At 50.8% G+C, this 24125-nt stretch overlaps 1 protein-coding gene and 1 pseudogene across 3 annotated transcripts; one reads left to right on the top strand and one right to left on the bottom strand.

Annotated features, from left to right (window-relative positions):
- Nucleotides 1-5918: 5918 nt before the first annotated feature.
- On the top strand, nucleotides 5919-11344 carry LOC125519738 (wall-associated receptor kinase 2-like; annotated as a pseudogene). The gene is made up of 4 exons (XR_015612322.1): nucleotides 5919-6017; nucleotides 8557-9471; nucleotides 9593-9754; nucleotides 9973-11344. The product of XR_015612322.1 is annotated as a wall-associated receptor kinase 2-like (transcript).
- A 766-nt stretch (nucleotides 11345-12110) lies between these two features.
- Nucleotides 12111-15309, bottom strand: LOC125519739 (uncharacterized). 2 transcript variants are annotated; one of them, XM_048684486.2, is made up of 3 exons: nucleotides 12767-13083; nucleotides 12587-12648; nucleotides 12111-12502 (listed from the first exon to the last, which is right to left on the bottom strand). In XM_048684486.2, the coding sequence occupies exons 1-3, from the start codon at nucleotides 13035-13037 to the stop codon at nucleotides 12317-12319; spliced, it is 519 nt and encodes a 172-aa protein (XP_048540443.1). In that variant the 5' UTR covers nucleotides 13038-13083; the 3' UTR covers nucleotides 12111-12316. The 2 variants fall into 2 exon arrangements, with proteins under 2 accessions (XP_048540443.1, XP_087394072.1); XM_087537946.1 differs by having other exon boundaries at nucleotides 12111-12648; nucleotides 12767-15309.
- Nucleotides 15310-24125: the final 8816 nt, after the last annotated feature.

Genomic DNA, 24125 nt, shown 5'->3' with positions numbered 1-24125 from the left:
GGGATATGGTGAGATGCACAACTGGACTCAAATTACCCCCTTCTCGCAGCTTCCCTATTTCAAGGACCTCAAACTTCCTTACAATATTGATGTGATGCACACCAAAAAGAACGTGGCAGAGTCCCTTTTCCACACAATCCTCAACATTCCTGATAAGACGAAGGATAACGTAAAAGCTAGAGCCGATCAACAGAGAATTTGTGATAGACCACGCCTGAACATGAAGCCTCCCACAGGCGGTCGAAAAAACTGGTTCAAGCCAGATGCTGACTTTGTCCTTAAACCGCCAGAAAAAAAAGAAGTACTTATCTGGCTGAAACAAATTTTGAAGTTCACCGATGGTTATGCATCGAATATAAGTAAGGGAGTCAATCTTTCAACGGGCAAAGTGACCGGCCTGAAGAGTCATGACTACCATGTATGGATTGGGCGGATAATGCCGGCGATGGTTCGAGGCTATGTCCCCGAGCATGTCTGGCGAGTGCTTGCCGAGCTTAGCCATTTCTTCCGCACGCTCTGTGCTAAAGAAGTAAGTAAAGAGGTGATTGAAAAATTGCATAAGAAGGCACCGGAGTTGATAGTCAAGCTAGAGAAGATCTTTCCGCCAGGCTTCTTTACTCCGATGACACATCTCATTCTGCACCTCGCGAACGAGGTATTGTTGGGGGGCCCTGTGCAAAATCGCTGGCAGTACGGCCCTGAGAGGCAGAACAAGCATCTCCGACGGAAATGTGGAAACAAAGCTAAGATTGAAGCTTCCATAGCTGAGGCAGTTATCCTAGAGGAAGTGTCAGACCTCAGGACATCATACTATCCAGACCACGTTCCCCATCTGCATAACAAGGTGCCTCGATACAATATAGAAGAGCCCAAGTATCAACCCAGGCTCGATCTATTCAACACGCAAGGTGGGAGGGCTGGGGCCTCGAAATCTTATAACATGCCACGACAAGAGTGGGAGGACCTCATGTTCTATATCTTGCACAACATCAAGGAAGTTGAGGAAGTGTGGATGAGGTAATACCACTACACCATTCCTTTATGTCTTCCACGTCATCATGTTTCATGTTCACTTAGTCCCGGTCTAACACCGCTTATCTTTTTTAGTGATTTCTTTCAAGAGGAATGGACGGGAGTGAATCCTCCTACTGAGGCGGAGGCACTTACTCTTCTCCGTCATGGAAACCCTGGATGTAAAAATTTTGTTGCTTGGTTCATGGAGAAAGTAATTTCCCACACTCCCCTATTAAATACCCACTTCAACATTTATTAGTTAACCGAACTAATGCACGCAACAATTTCCATTATACTTGTAGGGAAAAGATCCGAACATATCTATGGATGATGTATTGAGATGGGTTTCCATGGGTTTTGACCCTGCCGTCATGACATGTAAAAAGTATGATGTGAATGGGTATCGCTTCCATACAGAGGAGCACCAAAACAGCCGCCCTGATCCCAAAACTATAAATACTAGAGTGTACACCCCCGGTCAAAATTTAGTAGACTACTACGGAAGAGTACAAAATATATACGAGGTTAAATTCCGCCAGGGGCGTGAGACCCTAAGTCTGCCTGTGTTCAAATGCCGATGGTTCGATCCGTGGGAGGGGGTAAAACATACGCCTTCCATTGGTTTGGTCGAAGTTAAACCATCAACCGTCTATGCCGGAGCCGATCTCTTCATTGCGGATACCCAAGCTACACAAGTATATTATCTGCCTTACCCATGCCAGAAAGTGTATCTAAAAGGTTGGGAGGTTGTGTTCAAGGTGTCGCCACATGGTAAGCTACCAGACCCGAATGAAGACGATTACTACAACATTAACCCCATGACATACGAGGGAGTGTTCTATCAAGAGCAACCTGATGATGATGTGGTTAGAAACGATGACGCTAGACCATTCGGTGATGATGATGTGGACCCAAACGTCGACGATGCACGGAATGATGGTGAGACCATTGTCAATGAAAATGACATACTTATGCTAGAAAAGTTAAATGAAGATGCTGACGATGAGGAAGAGCCTCCACCTCCGTCGGACAACGAAGATGATATGATTGATAGTGATGATGAGACGGACCGAGAAAGAGGTTACAACAGTGATGATTCATATGGGTTCTAGCAGATGTACGTTTCAAGTATTTTTTTTCTATAGTTTAGGAATATGCCTTTTTATGCATTTTTATTAATGTGTTTATTATCATGCCTTTTCCTTCATTTCATTAATTTACTAATTGCTTTTTCTCTTTTCAATGCAGGTTCGTGGAACATGGGCAAGGGGAAGGCCGACGGCGTGGGTTTCCTACGCAAGGTCGTCGGCCTGCCTAGTCAGAGTCGTCGAGCACGTAATCCTCCCCCTCGGCTACTTGACGATGACTCCTCACAAGGAGGTCGAGGGAGAGGTGCCCCTAGAGGAGGAGGGGGCGGGGGGAGAGCCTCTAGAGGACGAGGTGCTGGGGGGAGAGCCACAACAGGGGGTCGCGGCCAGAAAGAGCGCGCCCTCACCGACTTACGGGTGTTGTCTTCAAGGCCCTCCTCTAGTGAGGTACACTCTAGGGAGGAGGAGGAGGAGGAGGAGGAGGAGGTGGAGGAGGAGGCAGGCGAGGAGGAGGAGGAGGTTGGGGAGGAGGTTGGGAAGGGGGAGGCAGGCGAGGAGGAGGATGGTGGCGGGGATGATGGTGGTGACGGGAAGGGGGTTGACAACAAGGGGTGGCTGCGTGGCAACGCAAAGCTACCAAAGCAGGTTCCTGCTACTGAGGAGCAGAAGTGGCTCATTGAGCCCACGGGAAAAGAGTAAGTGGTTCATTATTTTGCTTGTCACATGCTTATTCCGGTTGTTATTTATTTTGCTTGTCACATGCTAATGGTTCATTCTTTTGCAGCAATTGGATATATTCTAAAGGGGTCCGTATTCCCAACGACCTCATCATCGTCTTGCTGAAGTTATATTGGCCGGGGTTGTACTGTCCGGATCCAGTCAGGCAGCCGGACCGTCGGGTTTTGGCCACGAGCTGGGACCACTGGGAAGCGGCCCGCCACGCGGACCATGAGACCCATGCCATGGCCGTGATCACTACTTTCTGGGTGAGTTCTCTTCAGAAGCACAAGTCCATTCTAGTTTCATGAATGATTTAACTCATGGCTTCTTCCATTCTTGTTTCATGCATGATTGTAGAAATTCTATCGAGTTCTTCCAGAGCACAGGGCTAGAGCGGACCAGATCGTGCTGCGCCAATGCAAGAAGAAGGCCCGCCAGATGCAGTACGAGGTGCGCTATGTGGCCATCTCCACATACTACCACGACGTTCTTGGTGTGAAGATGACCAAGGAAGAAGCGCGGAGGATGGGCATTACCTTGGAGAGGCCCGAGTTCTTGGCGGTAAGTATAAAAGATTTTTCATTATGCTTTCATATATTATGCGTTCATTACCTTGTGGTACATTATGCTTTATGCTTTATGCTTCCATAACACCAATTTGGACACACCTACATGCCATTATGCTTTTATTATGTAGGTGTGTCCAAATTGGTGTTATGGAAACGACGAGTCCTGGGCGGCATTGGTGGATCTTTGGTGTGATGAGGATGGAGCCTGGGCGGCTATGAGAACCAAAAATAAGGTTAACCGAGGGACGGAGGGAGTACATGCTCAGGGAAACCGAAACCACTATCTCCACAAGGCAGTTAATGTATGACTAACCCCATTAAACATTCTTCTTCTTCTATTTACCATCACTTTCTTATGTATGACTAACCTCTGTTTGGTGGTGCAGGAGGAGAAACTGAAGCGGCCACTCTCACACATGCAGGTGTGGGAGATCGCCCATACGCGGAAGGACCCCAAGCCTGGCGAGCCCAAGTACTACGACAAGAAGACCGCGGGGAGGAAGAAGGCCTACTCCGAAGCGTATCTGAAGTTACATCCTGACACACCTGACCCCATTGCGGCGCCTCTGGACGACAGGGCGGTGGTGAGGATGGGGCCCAAGGAGCACGGTCGGGAGGCGGTTCTCGATGCTGTGATCACTCCTAGTATCTCCTACACACAGCTTCGTCGGATCGACCCGAGCCTGAGCCAGCGCACGAGCCAGCCAGTGACCAGTGCACAGTCCCTCTTCCAGGAGCAACAATCTGTAAGTATTTTCCCTCTTATCTTCATTGCTCATTTTATTTTCCGCATTTAGTAGTTTTATGAGTTCCATCATGTTATACCGTAGGCCTACCTGGAGTACACACGCCAGGAGACCATGGCGTGGCATCAGAGGCTTTATGAACACCAAGTGCAGAGGGATAGCCAGATGCAGCAGGCTTTTCAGGAAATGGCGGCCGGCAGGTGTCCTCAGTTCCCTCCAGCACAATGCCCTCCAGCACAACTAGTGCTGCTGAGCTTTGAGGAGTTTGTGGCATAGAACACTGGCCCCTCGCCGGTTAGTTCATCCCCAATCTATTCACCCAAAGCATGTCATGCCTTTCAACACAGTCATATATGCCGTGCATATGTCTTTTCAACATCCAGGGAACAGGTGGATCTACCGTTGGCGATGGTCTTCGCAGCACTCCGGAGACACGGAGCCCTACCACTCCGATCCACGGAGGCGGAGGGGGAGGTGGAGGCGGAGGCGGTCTTGGCGGTAGCGCTGCCGCTAGCAGTGACGACCTGGGCTTCGGCGGTCTTGGCGGTGACAACCTCCGCGGTGCTCGATGATCCTTGTGTGTGGTGATGATGCTTGAGATGACTTGCGTGTGGTGATGATCATTTAGATGACTTGTGTGCTTCTCTATATGCTTATGCTTATGTTGGTTGTGATGATGATCATTTAGAGACTTGTGTTGATGATGCTTATGCATATATTGTTGTGATGGTGCCGGATGATATCCCGTTGTGTTTTATATGTCTATTTCATCATATATATCTGCTGATATGTGCTGTTATTTGAATTGAATTGAATTGAAAACAAACAGAAAAAAAAAGCAAAAGCAAACTATGCCGACGGCTAGGCCGTCGGCATAGGGCTGGCGTGAGCTCCCAGTAGCTGACACGTGGCACCTATGCCGACGGCGTAGCCGTCGGCTTAGTTTAAAAATTGTGCCGACGGCTAGGCCGTCGGCATAGGCGCCTACCTGTCAGCTACTGGGAGCTCTGTATGAAGGAATATGCCGACGGCCAAGTTTCAAACTATGCCGATGGCCCAGCCGTCGGCATATCCCTGGTCCACGAGCAGCGACTGGTCGCCACGTGGCACACCTATGCCGACGGTCTAGTCGTCGGCATAGTTTTTGACTAAGCCGACGGCTAGGCCATTGGCATAGGGGTGCCACGTGGCGACCAGTCGTTGGGCAAACTTGACGGCGGCCGCCGTTAGGCGTGATTGTTGCCGACGGCAAGGGCCGTCGGCATAGATGTACGGCTCCCGTCGGGAAAGCATCTATGCTGACGGCTTTTCTATGCCGACGGCCTCCCTGGCTATGCCGATGTATATGTTGCCGACGGCTCTATGCCGACGGGGGCCGTCGGCATAGGTCTGTCCCGACGGGACTCAGGGCCATCGGCATAGGAGGCGATTCTGGTAGTGCCACCTGTCTCCTTCTCTTCTCTTGCGAGGAGGAGGAGGAGGAGTAAATTGCGCAGCTGAATTTTATACGTACACGGCAGCAGTAAATGTCGTCGTTGCACGCATCCTGTGATTAGTTAACATGTCGCGAACTTTCCGTCTGAGAGCGCGATAGACTGATCCATCTTTGAGAGATAAATCGGACAAGACTTTGAGTCACCGGCCCCCTCCTGGCCGCACACCTGCATTCTGATTAGTACACCATTTCGAACCAATGGAAAAATACATCGGAGGAGACTTGACTCTACATTTTTACCCCTGGCCCTGGCTGTACGTATATATCTATATATACACAGCTAATTACTGGTACGTACACTACGCTACACGGATCATCCATCCCGGCCAAGCTCATCCATCACGCGCTCCGCCGCCCGCCTACATGGATCGCTCACTGCATGCAGGTACGGATTAATTTCTTAATTACCGGCTTAGCTTAGCTTAGCTTAGCTTGCCCCCAAACAGCCGGCCGTGCATACAAAGACCGCACTTGCATCGCATCGTTTTTACCTGCTCCGTATCAGTTCTCTGCCAGGTTTCTAGTGTCCACTGGTCAGATTTTCCCTATGTTACTTGAAGATGTAAGCTTGATCACAAGGTCATACTCGTAGACTCGGTGTTTTTATCGCAAATTTGTAGATCCGTGTTTTGTACAAAACACACCCTCGACATGATGGTTTCGTGCAATTAACTCTACAATCATAATATCTAATCTAATTAGAGCTATGTATTACCCACAAAAGAGAAAAAAAATCAAATCTATGTATCACCCACAAAAGAGAAAAAAATTAAAGCTATGTATGATGCTTTCTGAGTTGAGAGAGAGAGAGAGAGAGAGTAGCTTTCCTTAAGTACATCCATTTATAGAATAGGACAGAGGGAGTAGCATCGGCAAAGTAGATTTACTATTTTTGGAACAGGAGTTTAAAATTCAGAGGTAATCTTGCACAATCTATACTAAATCAATGCCAAGTATTTCCGAACGAAGGGAATACTATGCAATTACAGAATATAGCTTTAATTTAATCATTCCATAGTTGTAAGAGCATACAAATGTTAACTTTTAGAGATAATATTAAGCGATAATCCATTGCAGCTAGCTCTCGTCCAAACAAGAATTAACTATGTCTCGTCTAAAAAAGTATATCAATCAAACCAAGAAAGGAAAACACACACACGCGTGCAAAATTTCATGTAAAATCAATAGGCGTAGGAGTTAGACCAGAATTAGCAACTCCGTTGAAATAATTTTTCGGGTATGTCTAGGGCACATCTAGATGTGCTCTAGTTATTGCATGTCTAAGCCAGTGAATCAAGCATAAAGAGAAAACGAAAAAAAAAATATCCACATGAATCTCAATGTATGATCAATGACATAGGATTTAGATGTGCAATACTTAATTATGGCACACATCTAGATGTGCTTTAGCAAAACTGTAATCTTAGCTCTCATATGTACTTATTTCTCATCTTGAAAAATAAAATAGCTTGAAATCCTTGCAAAAATAATTATATCGCGAAATGCGTGAGAAAACGATCCCTTTATACACCCCGCAACACAACTAAAAAAAAAGACCCAGCCCGTACTCATCTCTCAGTCCCCGACCTGCCTCCTGCCGGAGCAAATCCCCGCCTCCGGGCACGCCATGGCCGCCGAGATGCCTGACGCAGATGGACAGGCCCGTCCCCCATTCCGCGCCACCATCGGCGCGGCACCTTTCGGTCCTCGCCCGCCGGCGGCGAGTTCTCGCGGTCGGCGGTCCTGGTTCCTCAAGCCGGCACCGCCGCCACGTGGGATTCGAGCGCCCAACGCTGCCCGCGCCCGCCGTCCTCCTCCGTGGGCGTATTCGCTCTGCTATGCTGGGGGCTATCTGGCCCTGTAAGGTATGGGGAACCCTAGCCGTACGACACAATCTGTTGCCTGTCTCGTCTATGTGGTGCCCGCGGTGAAATTAGGAGTAGAAGCAAGATTTTCTGAATCTTTGTGCCCTACTCTCTGAACCACATATCTCCTTCTGGTCGAAATTGGCTGATGCTCTTTCCTGGAGCAGATGGCAAGAAAACAAAAATTAAAATCAATCTGCAGCGCAGAGTTAATTATCAGTTCACTACTTTGCCTATGAAATCAGTGGCACAGCGATTCTTTCTTTCGCGCACTTGATGGTTGCGATCAATTTCACTGAGTACTGGCATGGGAGAAATAATGCGGTGTTCGGTGGCAAATAGGGATTGGAGTGTTATTCAGTTAAGCAGGAGGTTATCTGCCAGAATTCTGTGCTTCAAGCTGTAAAACAGAACAAAAACATGAAAGGTGGTGCTCGAACAGCAGAACAAAAGCACCGAGTATGAATCACTAAAAACTGTGTGCCGTGATGTGTACTTGAGCTGCATATAAGAACCCCAAAGGAAACAAGCTAGTAAATCTTGTTCCGGATTAGAGGTTGTACTTTCGTAACAATCTCTAGAATGGTAACAGAAAGAAATATGGAGCCTGGTTTTGTTTCTTCATAGCTAGATCAAATTTGATCTTCAATTCCTGTCTGGTGAAGAAAGACGTGAAATCAGAGAATAACCAAGAGACACATTCAGAATTCATGTTTACTCTCAAAGATGGGAAATACATTTATTTTCTGCATCCGATTCTTAGATTGTTGGGTTGAAATGCTTTTAGGAGTTGGATCAAACTCTTAACGAACTACCGATCGATTCCACATGATTGGAGTTTTATGGATTTCCCCTAAACAACGTTTGGATTGAAGGAATGGTGTTGACATATTTTGAAAGAAAGCAATATTTGTTATCTACTAGTATACTGTATCAGCCATTTATTTATTTATTTTAGGGAGGGGGGAGACAAATGACCCATATCAGTTATTATAACATGCATCCACCCCATATACAGATTGATATGTACATAATACATGTCTTGGTTGTTGCCAACAGGTCAGAAGCTCGTACTACTTGTTGCCGCCACCGCCACCCTAGCCCTACGACATAGTACTATAGCTTATGGGTCTGGGACCTCTAAGAGCATCAGCATGTCACTGCCTGGCTGCCTAGACAAATGTGGCAACGTCAGCATTCCGTACCCATTCGGCACTAGAGAAGGCTGCTTCCGAGAACCCTTTAATGTCACATGCAATGAGAGTGGAGCATATCTGGGCTCAAATGGACTTAGGGTACTGGACATCACTCTTACCTTGGGTGAGGTTCGTGTTCAGAACCCACAAATATCATCACAATGTAACTACAGCAATGGCAGCAATAGCACTAGTGATTTGGACGTCTTATATCTTGATCCTTTTCATACGGTTTCCAACACCAAGAACAAGTTGGCATCAATCGGCTGTGGTGTACTTGCAGTGCTTGTGGGACAAGCCAAGGGCAAGAACCAGCTTGAGTACTATACCGCTGACTCATGCATTTCATCTTGCTTTGACACAAGCAGCATCTATAATGGAACAGAGTGCTCTGGCGTGGGTTGTTGCCAGGCCCCTGTTTCAGGAAACATCAGCGCCTTCCTCGCCGGATCCCAGCCACTACCACCTATATACAACTCTACCATCCAGTCTTTCAGTCCTTGCAGCTACTCATTCGTTGCTGAGAAGGACTGGTTCAAGTTTGATCATTCCTATGGTAACTCTACAAATTTCGCAAGTAAGCATACAGATGGGGTTCCTTTGGTACTCGATTGGGTTGTTGGTAATGAAAGTTGTTTGGAAGCCACCAAGATGGGATCACAGTCTGCCTGCCAAGCCATGAACAGCGAATGTGTTGATGTGCCCAATGGCCCCGGTTACCGCTGCAGCTGTTCTCAAGGTTATGAGGGCAATCCATACCTACAAGGAGGGTGCCAAGGTATGTATATGCATCTAGCAGAATCAACCTATACTATCTCCTTTCTGTCAGCTTATTGTTTATGGAATGCAATATTCTGTTGATCCATGTTGACATTCTCTTCACTTCCTTGAAATGGCAGACATTAATGAGTGCAACCAATCCTTGAATCCATGCAAAGGTAAATGCAGAAACACTGTGGGAAGCTACACCTGTTTTTGCTCATCAGGATTCAGGAGTGACGATCCAAAGAGCATACCCTGCGTTCGATCTGACCCAAAGAGAGCTCTGAAAATTGTGTTAGGTAATGGGATTGTTAACAGTCAAAATATTTTGCACACCGCTTGTGCACACACTACTTAATTACACTTTTTAGGCCAGTTATATAAGTCCAAGTTCAGTTTGGACATGGTCATATAGAAAAACAATGGCATGACTGCACTATATACGGCACTAAGTTTTAGACAAATGTGAGCAGCGTTGCTAGCTGAACTGATGGTAATTAACTGTCATGATTTCCAGGCATATCCATCAGTGTTGTCTTCCTCATGGTTTGCATCTTCGCTCTACGGGCCGAGTATCAGTAAAGGAGGCTGGAGAAAGAGAAGGAAGGATTCTTTGATCAGAATGGTGGTCAGATATTATATCACCAAATTATGTCAAAACAAGTTGATACATTGAGAATATTTACGCAAGAAGATCTGAAGAAGGCTACAAATGATTTTGACAAGAGCAGAGAACTGGGCAGGGGTGGTCATGGCACTGTCTACAAGGGCATTCTCAAGGACAGCAGGGTAGTAGCTGTGAAACGCTCCAAGATCATGAACGTGGCCGAAACTGACGAATTCGTGCAGGAGATTATTATACTTTCACAGACCAACCACCGGAATGTGGTCAAGCTTCTAGGGTGCTGTCTAGAGGTGGAAGTTCCAATGCTGGTATATGAATTCATCCCTAATGGCACTCTCTTTGCGTTCATCCATCGTAACTACACAAGTCCACCTCCTTCTCTGGACACCCGTCTCAGGGTCGCTCAAGAATCAGCAGAAGCACTGGCGTATCTGCATCTGTCCATGAACCGGCCTATAGTACATGGGGATGTTAAGTCTATGAACATTCTCTTGGACGAGAACTACATGGCGAAAGTGACCGACTTTGGGGCGTCAAGGATGCTCCCCAAGGACGAGGTTCAGTTTATGACAGTGGTGCAGGGCACCATGGGTTACCTCGACCCTGAGTACCTACAGGAGCGGCAGCTAACAGAGAAGAGCGACGTTTACAGCTTTGGTGTTGTGTTGCTGGAGCTGATCACGGGCAAGACGGCCATCTACCACGATGGACCCAAGGAAGGCAAGAGCCTTGCATCGTCCTTCCTGCTCGCGATGAAGGATGGTAGCCTTGATGGCATACTGGACACAAGCATGGTGGGTGACGGCATGGAGATGCTTCTGGGAGAAGTCGCTGAGCTGGCAAGGATATGCTTGAGCACCAGGGGGGAAGAGAGACCATCCATGACCGAGGTGGCTGACAAGCTGAAGGCTATGCGAAGCACCTGGAGGGAGAAACTGGTGCTCGAGCATGGCAAAACAGAACGTCTGGTTGTGTGCTCCTCACCTGCAGCTTCGGCTCTTCGCGATCCTCCATCATCGAACACGTTTTCAACTGGGCCCCACATGTCTGGAATAGGTATAGAGACACCCAGGTGATGGTTTCAGTTATTATTACACCATGCGAGTAGTATTGCCAAGAGTGTGTGTGTACGTGTTAGAGGCCTGGAGCTTCAAGTGTATTTTCAGTATTTGTCCTGTATTTGTAGTACAAAGTATTATGTAGAAGCTGGAATTGCTTATTACAACATTTATGTCCTAGTTTTGGTTATGTTGGTTACGGAATATTTGGCCTTCTTGTGTTGCTTGCTGTTTCTTATTCATGCCTTTTGGCAGTTGATTGTAATGATTTTTGCAATAATCTGGAGCGTAAAATGTATCCACACTGGTCAAATCAGTTTACTGAGAAGTATCAGATCTTTTACAGTTAATGCTTGAGTGAACCTGCTGTATATGCAGGCCATTAGTTAATCGTATTGATGTGACAAAGGTAAGATTCTTGTGTTGTCTGAATGGGAAGAAAGAATAAAATCCTAAGAAATGCAGCCTCAGTTCTGTTGTCTCTGAACTCTTATCTCTGTTAGATTACTGAAAGTAGGTCCTGCTGTGACTTAGATATTTTATTCTCAGGTCAGGCGAACAAAAAGTAACTTTACTCTAACTCTGACAGTGACAGGTATTGGTGGTTTCTCTTATTCTCCTCATGATGGTAACGCATAAGGAGAGCTACATATTTTGGCTTGTGCGACCACCAGAGTTGGAAATTAAAAATTCAGAGTTTGATACAAGGATAAATCGCAGGTGACATTTGCTCCACTTACTCCTGCTTACAGTTTCTGTTCATTACTAACATATAGAATTTCATACTGAATTTGATTGATGGAGTTTTTGGTTCATCCGATGTCATCTTGTTCATTACTAACCTCTGGCAGCCCGCTCCGGGGATCCCGCCGTTGGAGGCTGCATGCGCGATGTTGGGTATGCTCTGCCAGTGCCACAATTCAAACGATAATCACAAACAAGAAAATGTAAGATGGGTGATGACAGGTGAACTGAGTTGTACAGATGCAGGTTATTATTAATTCAAGATTACTGGCTGGATACATCATCAGACAAGTGCTTGCACGCAGAGCGGCAGAGAAGCGCAGTGCTACACCACTCACTGTCTGCGAACTTGGCCTGATATCAGATAAGTGCTGGACATTATACTATCTTTCAGGCCGTCGCTGCGCATTACTAATGGATCAATTATAGGCTAACTAGTGGAAGGAGGTGTTCTTGAGGTGCTCCGGCGCGTCCTGGAAGGAGTGCTTCCTGGCCATGGAGAGGATGGTCTTGTCGGCGACGATGAAGTAGGCCATCCCGGCGACGGTGGAGATGATGAGGGCCTGCCCGGTGGGGTTCAGGTTCGCCTTGGCCCATGGCAGCATCCTCACGCTAGCCAGCTGCAGAGAAAGGCACGGAAGAAGAAGACGGTGAGATGCATGATTGTTGGATCTTGGGGATGCTTGCAAGAAACGTGTACTCACGGTGGGGACTGCGGCGGCGACGGTGGCGACGGCCGCGGCCTTGGCTCCCGCCATGGCTGCCTCTGCAGTTACGAAGGCATGTTACTCACTACCAAGTTTCCGCACAGACAGTACACAAAGCTGCAATGTGCCTGAACCGTCCTGGAGGACCGGCGGGACACCATATCTATTCTTGGTTACCTCTGGAGCAGCGTTTGGCGGCGGCGAGCCTCTGGTCGAGGTGGGCGCGGGTCACCGTAGACATCTTCGCCGGCGAGAGACTGGTGGCACGAGATCCGAGGGAAGGGAACTGGCAGTAGCAGTGAAGTATCAGCAGCAGTGTGGCTGTGTCAGTGCGAGTGAGTGAGATGGGTCGGAGATGTGCTCCCGCCGGATTTATATAGGCTGCAGGAAACCGGCAACCGGCGTGCGCGCAAGAAAGACGATACGGTGGAAAGGGAAGCGAGACCATGGTTTTGGGCGGTGGTTCAGGCAGGCGAGCTGGCTATACCGGCGGGCGGGCGGGCGGGCAGGGTGGGTCGGCGCTGCGGCAGAGCACAGGTGGCGCCGCCCGTGCCTCGTTGTCGTTGGTCGTATAATGTAAAACCATCTCACGTGCACTCAGCTCCACTGCAACTGGATAAGAGGGGGCATCGATCCATCGGGGTTGGCAGAGCAGGGAGCGTGCACACTAGGAGGAGCATGTGCACGAGTGGAGTGCGGTGTGCCCTCCGTTTTGGCGCCCCCAGTTTTCCGCCAACCCGGCCGCGTCGGTCCGGCAAACTCCGGGAGCGGCTCGGTACTTTAGCTGCCGTCGTTCCCTGCCGGGAAACTACTAGTGGGGATAAAGCGAATAAGAGGGGGAAAGCGGGGATAAAGCGAGTAAATAGCAAAAATAAAATAAAAATACCACATTAAAGCATCTAATGCCGGGTGTCTCAAACCCGTCTTAGGTGCTAAGCATGCCACCTAAGCAAAAAATGACATGACACAGTAATTAAGGAGGAGAGAGAATATTTTGATGACCTCAGGAAGAACCAATGCCAAACACGTGAACCTAGGCAAACCACTTGAATAAAAAAATATGACGAATGCATAAAAGATTTTATGTGCTAAATCATTAAATAAAGTGAGTTTAGCAACAACAAGTCAAGCGTCTATGCATTGGGGAGTTGAATTGCTAAGCTATTTAATGTACTTAGCACATTCTCTAAGCACCTTTGCATTGGAAAAGGTCTTATACGTCCAAGTGGGCCGCTCGGTGTTCGGTCGCAAACTTTTGACCCGGACGGGCGTCTCAAACGTCCGGACTGACCGGCACCCCTTATATCCAGCCCAAATATGGGACGGATATGAGAGGCCTGTGCACGACAGCGGGCGGACTCCTTTTGCCGGGAATCCATTGCGTCCGCTCAAATGACGCATGGATCCGGCGCTAGGGCAGTCGTCGCTGCCTCGCGGACACGGTGCGGTCCGTCTGGCGTCCGAACGCGGTGGCGGACCCGCAACCCTTCCGTTGGCGCGCCAAGACCATGGACGCACCGTGGCGTTGTCCGATGCAAACATGGCGCGGCTGCGGGCACGGGACACGGCGGCAACGCTCACGGCGGTGGACGTTGGCGAGGCGGAGTCGCATTCTCCGGCACCTCGTACGGTGCACCGGTCCGGAGGCCACAACCACGTCATGGTGAATGTAGCTGGCTCCTCCCAAGACGGGCCTATCCTCGATCTGACGTCCATCGGCACCGTTCGGGTTCTGAGCTCCGACGAGGAAGAGTAGGGGATGGGAGACGACAGTGCCTTGAGTCCCATGAGCCGGCCCGTGTCCCATGCCCTACTGTACCCTGCCGGCGACCGGACCAACACTCCGATGGACGCAGCCGGCCGCCAGACATGGCCACGGCGGAGGCGGACGAGCAGAGCGGAACCGGACGAAGCTTTGCTCAAAGATTGCTGATTTGCATGTAATAATATGGATTTGAGGTATCCGGATGTGGAATGCATAATGCATCTTTTGAGGCATGATCGGTCACTGTCCGCGGATGCGTCCACGGGCGTTTGAAGAGTCGGATTTGCCAAGTCCGGCTGTAGATGCTCTTATGGGCTAGGGTTAAAAAAACTATTTGTTTTCTTAATTTTTTTTAAAAAGCTACCACAATTTTGGTTTGCTGTTTTGAAGAACCCAAATGACCACGTTGTTTAAAATTGATCCGGATTATGACAGGTCGGGCCTGCTCCTAACTACACCATCTGTTGACTATTTATTTAACCGTCAACTGACATGCGGGACCTACATGTCAGCTCTTTCTTCTTCTTTCTCCTCCTCCTCCTCCTTATTCTTTATCTTCTCTCCATATCTTCTCTTCCTAGCCATGCCCATGGGTCCCTTGGTCGACTCCGGCGACAAGCTCATCTGCGGGGACTCGTTGCTTTTTATACTTTTTTCATGGGGACCTGATTGCTTTAATAAAAATCCGGGGACTTGATTGCTTTTTTGTATGGGCCTGATTGCATTTTAAAAATATGTGAGGCCCACCTGTCATAACCGATTAATGGTCAAAGCTAACAGAGTCAACCTGACGAGTGAATCCGAGCTGTCATAATTCTGCTTAAAACTTAATGGATCAGTTGTTTGGGTTCTTTTTAAAGGTGACGCTAGGCGCCGGCGCACCGACGAAACGGTTGGGCCGGTCGAGCCCTGTCCGCCTGATACGCGCGATTAAAATCGCCAGATCTGACCCCAGCTTCATCCTCCTCGCAGTCGTCCTCGCCCCCTCCCACCCCCCTGCGATAAAAATTGCAGCGCCACCGCCGAACTTGAAGCACCACCGCGGCGTCCTCGTCGCCGGTCACCGCCCTTGTTCCTGGCTCCACTCATGCAATAGCTACACCCTCTGGTTGCAGCTCCGCGTGGTGATGGATGTAGCTTGGTGGCGATGCAGCACCGCCCATGCCGTCGACTGCCATGCCGGATTGAAGCTCTCCTTTCCATGGCCATTGAAGCTTTTTCCAAGATTGAAGCTTTTCACAAACGGTTGAAACTTTTCCAGCAAAATCAGATTATGGATCCAGCAAAATTAGATTATGGTTCCAGCAAAAAAAATTGTGTGTTTCTAGCAAAAAATGAGATGGTTTCAGCAAAAACATTGATATACTTGTCACAAAAAAATTACATGAATCCAGCAAAATCAGATCATGGTTCCAGCAAAAAAACACAATGAACCTCTCCTTTCCATGGCCATTGAAGCTTTTTCCAAGGTTGAAGCTTTTCACAGACGGTTGAAGCTTTTCCAGCAAAAATCAGATTGTGGATCCAGCAAAATTAGATTATGATTCCAGCAAAAAAATTGTGTGTTTCCAGCGAAAAATGAGATGGTTTCAGCAAAAACATTAATATGCTTGTCACAAAAAAATTACATGGATCCAGCAAAATCAGTTTATGGTTCCAGCAAAAAAACACAAATGCAACAAAAATCACCGTGGTCGTAGATTTTTTGGTGGGTGGGTGGTAGCAAAAACATGGTCTGGTTCCAATAAAATTAAAGCATGGTTGTAGCAAAAATCGATTGGAAAAATAGACAATGTCATGGAGATGGATGTAGCAAAAATCCAAAAAACACTGGTAATAACAAAAACCAAAACCGGATGTAGCAAAATGGTTCACCGGTTCCAGCAAAAATCACCATGAGTAGATTTTGGGGGGTGGGTGGTAGCAAAATGGTTCGCCCATGCCAGCTCTTCCGCTGCACAGTTGCAGCAAAATCCCATGCCCTATCGTGCACGAGGTCGTGCTCACCGTCTTGCTGTATGTAGCATGGACTTCGCCGGTCCAGCTAGGCGTCGACCGCTAGCAGCGGAGTCCGTCGCCGTTTCCACCACTTGCCTTTGCTGCTTGCAGCTCCACCAAATCTGGTTGCAGCCCACCTTGTACAGCACGTCAAACTGCTCATACTCCGGCGAGCAGTTGCAGCGGTGCCACGGCAGCGAACGCCGGCGGTGGCAGCGGGGGCTTGCGGGAGGGGAAGGAAAGGTTGAGGAGAGAATGAGAGCAGCAGTGCGGGGGGAGTGGGGAGGAGAAGAACGAAGATAGGGAGGTCTCGTACTCTGGTGAGCAGTTACAGGCACAGCGGTGCCACGGCAGCGAAATGCCGGCGGTGGTAGCGGGGGCTTGCGGGAGGGGAAGGAGGGGTTGTAGAGAGGACGAAAGCGGCAGCGCAGAGCGACTGGGGAGATGAAGAACGGCGACCGAGAGGTAGGGGATGAAAAAGGTAGAGAAGATAAGATATACACGCGGGGGCACGGTTTGGTGGACGCACAACGCCAGCGTGGCACGAGACCAGCCGAAAATTCAACCGGTGCACCGCACACAAATAGTTACCTTTTTTTAATAGCGAACCAAATTTGTGGTAGCTTTATGCATACATTGGTACATACTCTCTCCGTAGTGAACTGCTAAAACGACATACGTCATGGTGCAGAGGAAGTACATACTTCCGCGGAAAAAACACATGTAGACGTAGGCGTCCGTTTCCAACTTAATTCTAAAAAAAGGAAAGACAGGTGATGATAGAGGCGCGCCTTCGGCTAACTCTGGTGCTTGTAGTTGTCGTTAGGTGATCTACGGTCTTGATGTATTTTTTATTATTTTTAATGTTCATTGTACTATCATGATTAAAGATAAATAGACTCGAAGTTTTTTTGAAAAAAAAATAAAAGAAAAAAGAAAGACGGACAACTGACTGAACAGAACGATGAAGGGGTTGCCCGGCCTCAGGGCATCTCCAGCCGTTAGCCCCCAGGACGCATAAAAATCGCCTCCTGAGGGCGAGCCGGCGATACAATCGGCGCTGGGGGTGGTTTTGCGCCCAGCCGTCGCCCCCAGCTCGCCCCAGGCGCCGAAATTGGCCCACTTTGCAACCCAATTTCGACGAATAAAGGGCCCATATGGGCGAGAATAGGCCCATATTCGGCATGGTTTCGCCATGTCTCGGCGTTCAATTATCAACACAATTATTTCTTATCACATATTTCATCACAGAAAAATCAAATACTTCAACAAAATAGTACAACAACAAATAGTTCAATACAAATTATATAGTTCAACAAATAAAAACTCGTATTTCATCACACGGCGTCCCCTTGAGCCTCCATAGGTGCTCAATCAGATCTTTCTGCAGTTGATGATGCACCTGTGGGTCTCGGATCTTCTGACGCATACTGAGATAGGCAGTCCAAGTTGCCGGTAGATGGTGATCAACTTCGGTTAGAGGACCCTGCCTGTAGTATGGTTTAGTGTCAAACACTGGGTCTTCTTGTTCGCTCTCGATGACCATGTTGTGCAAGATGACACAGCAAATCATAATCTCTCACATTTGATCTTTGGACCAGGTCTGAGCGGGGTACCGACCAACAGCGAATCGAGATTGGAGCACACCAAATGCCCGCTCGACATTCTTCCTGTAAGCCTCTTGAACTTTCGCAAACCAGGCGTTCTTACCTCCTGCCGCAGGGTTTGAGATCGTCTTCACAAATGTCGACCATCTCGGATAGATGCCATCTACTAGGTAGCACCCCTTGTTGTATTGGTGCCCATTGATCTCGAAGTTCACCGGAGGAGAATGGCCCTCAACGAGCTTGGCAAAAATAGGAGAGCACTGCAGCACGTTGATGTCATTGTGAGTTCCTGGCATACCAAAGAAGAAGTGCCAAATCCAGAGGTCCTGTGTGGCTACCGCCTCAAGCACCACACTGCAACCGCCTTTGGCGCCTTTGTACATCCCCTGCCAACCAAATGGGCAATTCTTCCATTTCCAATGCATGCAGTCGATGCTTCCAAGCATCCCAGGAAATCCTCTTGCTGCATTCTGGGCTAGGATCCGAGCAGTGTCTTCCGCATTGGGTGTTCTCAAGTATTGTGGCCCAAACACTGCCACCACTGCCCGACAGAACTTGTAGAAACACTCTATGCTGGTGGACTCGGCCATGCGCCCATAGTCGTCGAGTGAATCACTGGGAGCTCCATATGCAAGCATCCTCATCGTTGTCGTGCACTTCTGGATGGAGGTGAATCCAAGAGCGCCAGTGCAATCCATCTTGCACTTGAAGTAGTTGTCGAACTTCCGGATGGAATTCACAATCCCGAGGAAGAGCTTTCGGCTCATCCGATAACGGCGCCGAAATGTTTTCTCGCCATAAAGTGGAGCATCGGCGAAGTAGTCGGAGTAGAGCATGCAGTAGCCTTCGAGACGATGCCGGTTCTTTGCTTTCACCCGCCCCGGCGCCGAGCCACCTCGCTGCGGCTTTTCATTGCTCACCAGCAGCTGGGCGAGGGCGGCGAGCACCATGAGATGCTCTTCTTCCTGGACGTCGGCCGCGGCTTCCTCCTCCAGCAGCGCGGCGAGCTCTTCCTCGTCATCCGAGTCCATCGCCGAGTCAGGCAAAACGCCGAACACCTTGCGCTCGGTGGGCGTGTACCCGCCGCTAAACCGCGCCTCCGCGGCCGGAAACGGAGGCCGGAAACGCCCAGCTGCTGTGGGAAGGGCTGCCGCGACGAAGCGCTGCTATTTTCCGGCGGGGAATGGCTATCTAGCGGAGTAGGGCGGCGGCCGTCGCCGGGATATAGCTAGTGGTGGCTGAGGGCGCGGGGGGTGCGAGGCGAGTCGGGGGAAGAAAACCTTGACTTTTCCCCTATCGGTGTTGGCCAGGCAGGCTTTTCCATAGCGCCGGAGCCCCCAACTGTTCCCCAACGCGCCGGGTTTGGCCTGTGACCGCTGGGTGGAAAAAAAATTTGAACCGACGATTTTCGGCGTCTTGTAGACACGATTGGACCGTTTTTTTAACGCCGGCGCTAAAAAAATGGCCTGGGGAGCCTGTTGAAGGCGCGGCTGGAGATGCCCTCAGCCGCAGCGATCGATCCATGCATGTAACCTGTGTGGCGTCTGTACATCCTGGCCCCCTGGTCTCCCACCTGCCTTGCGATCGAGCAGGAGTAAATTTCGCAGCAGAATTTTCTACAGCCCGGGTAGTTTCTACATCGTCGTCGTCAGCAGAGAGAGATGATTTCTCCAGTCTTTTGGTCCAGCCACACGTTGCATGCTTGCTTGTGCTGTTTAGTTAAGGTGACGCGAAATTTCAGTCTGAAAATATGAGCGACAAGCAAGTGGCGGTCTTTGGTGTGATCTGATCCGGTCGAGAGGAGATAGCTGAATGGTCTTGAGATCAATCTGACAGACGGAGATGAGAGATCGATGGCTGGAGACGACTTGCTTCCAACCACAGCCACACACCTACACTCTGACAAGTACTCCAGTTCCCACCCATGGAAATATACATACATACATACATCGGAGGAGACTTGACTTTACATTGCGAAAGTGCTATTCTACATTGGTTAGACTAGCCACAATGGATAGTAACAAAGTAGTAACATGCCCATATTACTACTCTATGTTACTACCTCTATAGTTGGGAGTAATATATGTGTGGTAACATGCAACACTTTATTTATTAGGCTGTAGACTCATCTTGTCTTGATATGTATGATGTTACTCATACTATTAGTAACTAGCTATGTTACCACATGCCTTTCTTTCTTCATTTATTGCTTATTACATCATCTATTTTATTTAGATATGTATGGTGTTATTACCTATGTTATTCTGTGGATAGTCTTATCCACGTGTGTATATATACCGCCACTAAGTCGCTAACTTGTACACAGATCATCAAATCTGAAAGGGGGGGAAAATCGCACCAATATCCGTGTAAAATCAATTGACTTAAGAGTTAGACGAGACTTTATTAGTTCTCATCTCATCTAAATAAGAATTAGGGTGTCGGAGTAATGGGCCACGGGTAGGTCAACCTGAGCCCCACGACCTTTCAAGACATCGGGGCAGGCTGCGCCCCTCAAGACCACAGGGTGAAGCGCCGCCTCTTGGGAAGTATAGGGCAAGGCGGCCGACTGCCCGCTCACGGCCGAGTCTCAGGGACGACTTCCAGAGAAGCCGGCTTTGGGGAGTCGGCCGGCGACTCCAACAAACCGTGACCTCATCGAGGGGGACGGGGCAGGGGCGTGGCTACAATGAAGCCCACTCCCCGTCCCTTACCAAGGGCAGGCATGGCTACAGCGCGCCGTACTTGGGAAGATCTCCCCGCGGCGTGGCACTGTTGCCCAGCCGGCCCTGACATCAGCACCACTGTACCTGGTCATGCGCCCACGACGGCTTGTCTGTACGGCCTGGAGGCAGCAGGGCCCACAAGCCAGCGAGACCTCGGGAGACGGCGGGAGCACCGCCAGTCGGACCCAACGGGAGTCGGCCTGGGGGAGTCGGCCGATCCCTCCCCCGGGCCCACGCGCCATTAATCAAGAAGAGATGGGGAGTGGCCACAGTGATCGCCCGCCAGGCGGCGGGGCTGTTGCCACGACCCCATGGCCAAGCTTGCATCATCAGGAGCACGGCTACAGTAATCAGCAGCCGGCAAGACCCGCCCGCGGCGGACGCGGCCTGTCGGCTCCGTACCAGACCAGTCGGCGGGGCCCAGCAGTCGGCGGAGAAGTCGGAGGTCGGAGACACTGACGGCTGGGCCCGCGCCCAGTCACATTACCATTGTACCCCTGGGGGGTAGGCCTATATAAACCCCCCAGGGCACCCATGCAAAGGGTTGGATCCCAGTAGTTATATACCTCACCAGATAATGGGAAAGAGCTAGCCTTGTCCTCTCCTACCACCATACACAGCTCAAGGAGCAACCGTGTAAACACTTGACCATAGTGATCATGCGGAGACCCCGCAGAGCAGCAGTAGGGGTATTATCTCCCCGGAGAGCCCCGAAGCTGGGTAAGATTCGCCGGCGTGCATGTCTTCGCCTCATCCCGTTTCCAGGCACCGGCGACGTTCTACTCGCCCCCACCATGATAAGCCATCCGTTGGCATATGTCGCACCAAACCCCCGACATTTGGCACCCACCTTGGGGCATGGTGCACCGCCGTCCGGAGATCTGTTCTGGACGGGAACCCTTTTCCTCCCTGGCGAGCGCAGCCAGCCAGGCACGCCAGACGAAGTTTACGTCGACGCGCTGCGCGGCATGGAGATCGCCTGCGCAGCCAGCTCCTTGGCCGAACTTGTCGGTGAGGTCCGCCTCTCCGATGAACCTGCGTCCGACGCAGGCGTAGGCGGCCCCGAAAACCTCCTCGCGGGCCTCCTCGATCAACTCCACGTTTCCGGCGAGCCTGCCGTAGACTTGGAGTCCGTAGGCTCCACCGACCCGATGCTGGTCGACTCCGACACCGCGTCGGTCGACGCTTTCCCCTCCAACGTGGTGGTCTACGATGAACCTCCCCCCACGCAGAGAGCGATGGGAGCACCGTCACTGAGGTGCTGGTCATTAGTCATGACAAGTTCCCTGGTGGAAGGGCGCCCGACTCACTCGACGCGGCGTTGCAAGACCTAGCTGCGCCCATTCCGGAAGATGCTGACGCGGAGACGTTAGAAGCGCGTCGCCTTCAGCTTGTTGAAGGCGCGAAGAAGCTAGCCAGCGTGAGACGCTTGTCAGAAGCTTACCAGCAGGAGATGGATCGCGCTGTTGGCGGCTCGCCGGCTCCGGCAGGGCCCAGCCGCCTTGGCGCGATTCAGCAGCGCGGCGTAGCCATCGCCAGCCTGTTTGGGGCTAGCCGCCCCATGTATGCCACGCCAGCGGAGAACATCCGAGCCGCCCAGGCAGCGGCGGATGAGCTGGACAATTTCGAGGGCGAAGAGCGCCGCCTCATGATGGAGCGAGTCCAACGGCTCCTCGACACGGCCGCCGCGCAGAACGAGGCCGGCTGCCGCACGGAGGCGCCGCATCGGCCAAACGACGCCCCGCACCGAGATCAAGGTGCGACGTCTCGGACGCCGACTGGCAGTGCCCGAGGAAGAAAGGACAAGGAGCCGGCTGTCAGCCACAGTCGGACTCGGATTACCATAGAGCGCGACCGAGACGGCCGCCCGAGAGCAGTGGAACGACGGGACGACTGTCCGCCTCCCCCTCCCCGCAAGGAGAGGCGAGTCTCCCCGCCGCCTGTTGACCATCCGACTCTCGGTGACCGCCTTGGCCGCCGAGAGGGGGTCGGAGAGAATGACGCCCGCCACCGGATCGACCGACTTCACCAGTCCCTGGCGCTGGAAGAAGAAGACGAGCTGGGTCCGCCTTGTTTCAAGCCCCGCATTCGGGATGAGCCCTTTCCCAGAGGGTTCACGCTCCCAAGAGACACGCCCAAGTATCCCGACTCCGTGAAGCCGGAAGACTGGCTAGTCGACTACTCCACGGCTGTCAGCATAGCAAACGGCAACAAGCGTGTCGCCGTAAAGTACGTTCCGCTCATGCTCCAGGGCACGACCCAGACGTGGCTGAACAGCCTAAAGCCCCGCAGCATCAACAGCTGGGTCGGCTTCACCGAAGCATTCGTTTGCAACTTCACTAGCACGTAGAAGCGTCCTCCCAAGCCTCGCCAGCTCTCCCTATGCGTGCAAGGTCCTGATGAGTCGACTCGCGACTACCTCACGCGTTGGGCTGAGCTTCGGAACTCCTGCGAGGGCGTGCACGAGGTGCAGGCCATCGAGTACTTCACAGCCGGGTGCCGAGAAGGCACCCTCCTCAAGCACAAGCTCCTCTGCGACGAGCCAGAAGCCCTCGATGAGCTGCTGATCATAGCGGACAAGTACGCTACGGCCGACTCCTCCCTGAAGACGGAAATTCAAATCAGCACGACTGACAAAGTAGCTCCTCAGGCTCCAAGAACTCCAGCAGCAGACGCCGGCCGACGACAATAGCAGGGCGACCACAAGCGCAAGGCCCCGCAGCCGGCAGGTCGCGACTGTCGAAGCCCAGCAGCCAGAAGAGCAGCCTCCGCCCAAGCGACAGAAAGGCGGCAAGCCGAACTGGTTGCCAGCCTTCTCCTACGAGCAGACCTTGGATGGACCGTACAAGTTCCACAGCGACGCGAAGCCATCGAATCACACCACTCGGAAGTGCCACTAGCTCACCAGGATCGCCAAGGGAGACGGCCTCCTGCCACCCCCGCCTGCTGGGCAGCCGCCTCCGCCTGCACCCCAACAGCCGGCAGTCAGGCCAGTCGGCGCAGTACAAGATGAGTACCCTGAAGAGCACGGAGCCTACGTGGTGTTCACCAGTGTGGCTGACGATCGACGCAGCAGGTGGGTGCAGCGACAAGAGGTGAACGCGGTAGCCTCAGAGACGCCAGAGTTCATGCACTGGTCAGAAAGGCCCATCAGCTGGAGCAGGGCTGACCACCCAGAAGTGATGCCGAGTCCGGGCTCCTACGCCTTGGTCCTGGACGCCACCTTTGCCACGGACAAACGGGCCACGCGTTTCTCGCGAGTTCTGATAGATGGGGGCAGCAGCATCAACATCCTGTACAAGGACACCATGGAGAAGTTAGGAATCAAGCAGAGACAGCTTCAGAACAGCCGGACTGTGTTCCACGGCATTGTTCCTGGGCTTTCCTGTTCACCAATCGGCAAGATCCTGATTGACGTCCTCTTTGGGGACAAAGATCAC

The sequence above is a fragment of the Triticum urartu genome, chromosome 7A (assembly GCF_056163025.1).
Source record: "Triticum urartu cultivar PI428250 chromosome 7A, HENAU_Tu73, whole genome shotgun sequence".
Lineage (NCBI taxonomy): Eukaryota > Viridiplantae > Streptophyta > Magnoliopsida > Poales > Poaceae > Triticum > Triticum urartu.
The sequence above is the reverse complement of the archived record's forward strand: the minus strand, read 5'-3'. Positions and strand labels throughout refer to the sequence as shown.

Excerpts from the sequence above, each read along its gene's own strand:
- LOC125519739 (XM_087537946.1), bottom strand. The coding sequence starts at position 13,037 with ATGGTCTCGCTTCCCTTTCCACCGTATCGTCTTTCTTGCGCGCACGCC. Across the intron at positions 12,649-12,766 it reads CGCCAAACGCTGCTCCAGAG|AGGCAGCCATGGCGGGAGCC; the intron begins GTAACCAAGAAT and ends TCGTAACTGCAG.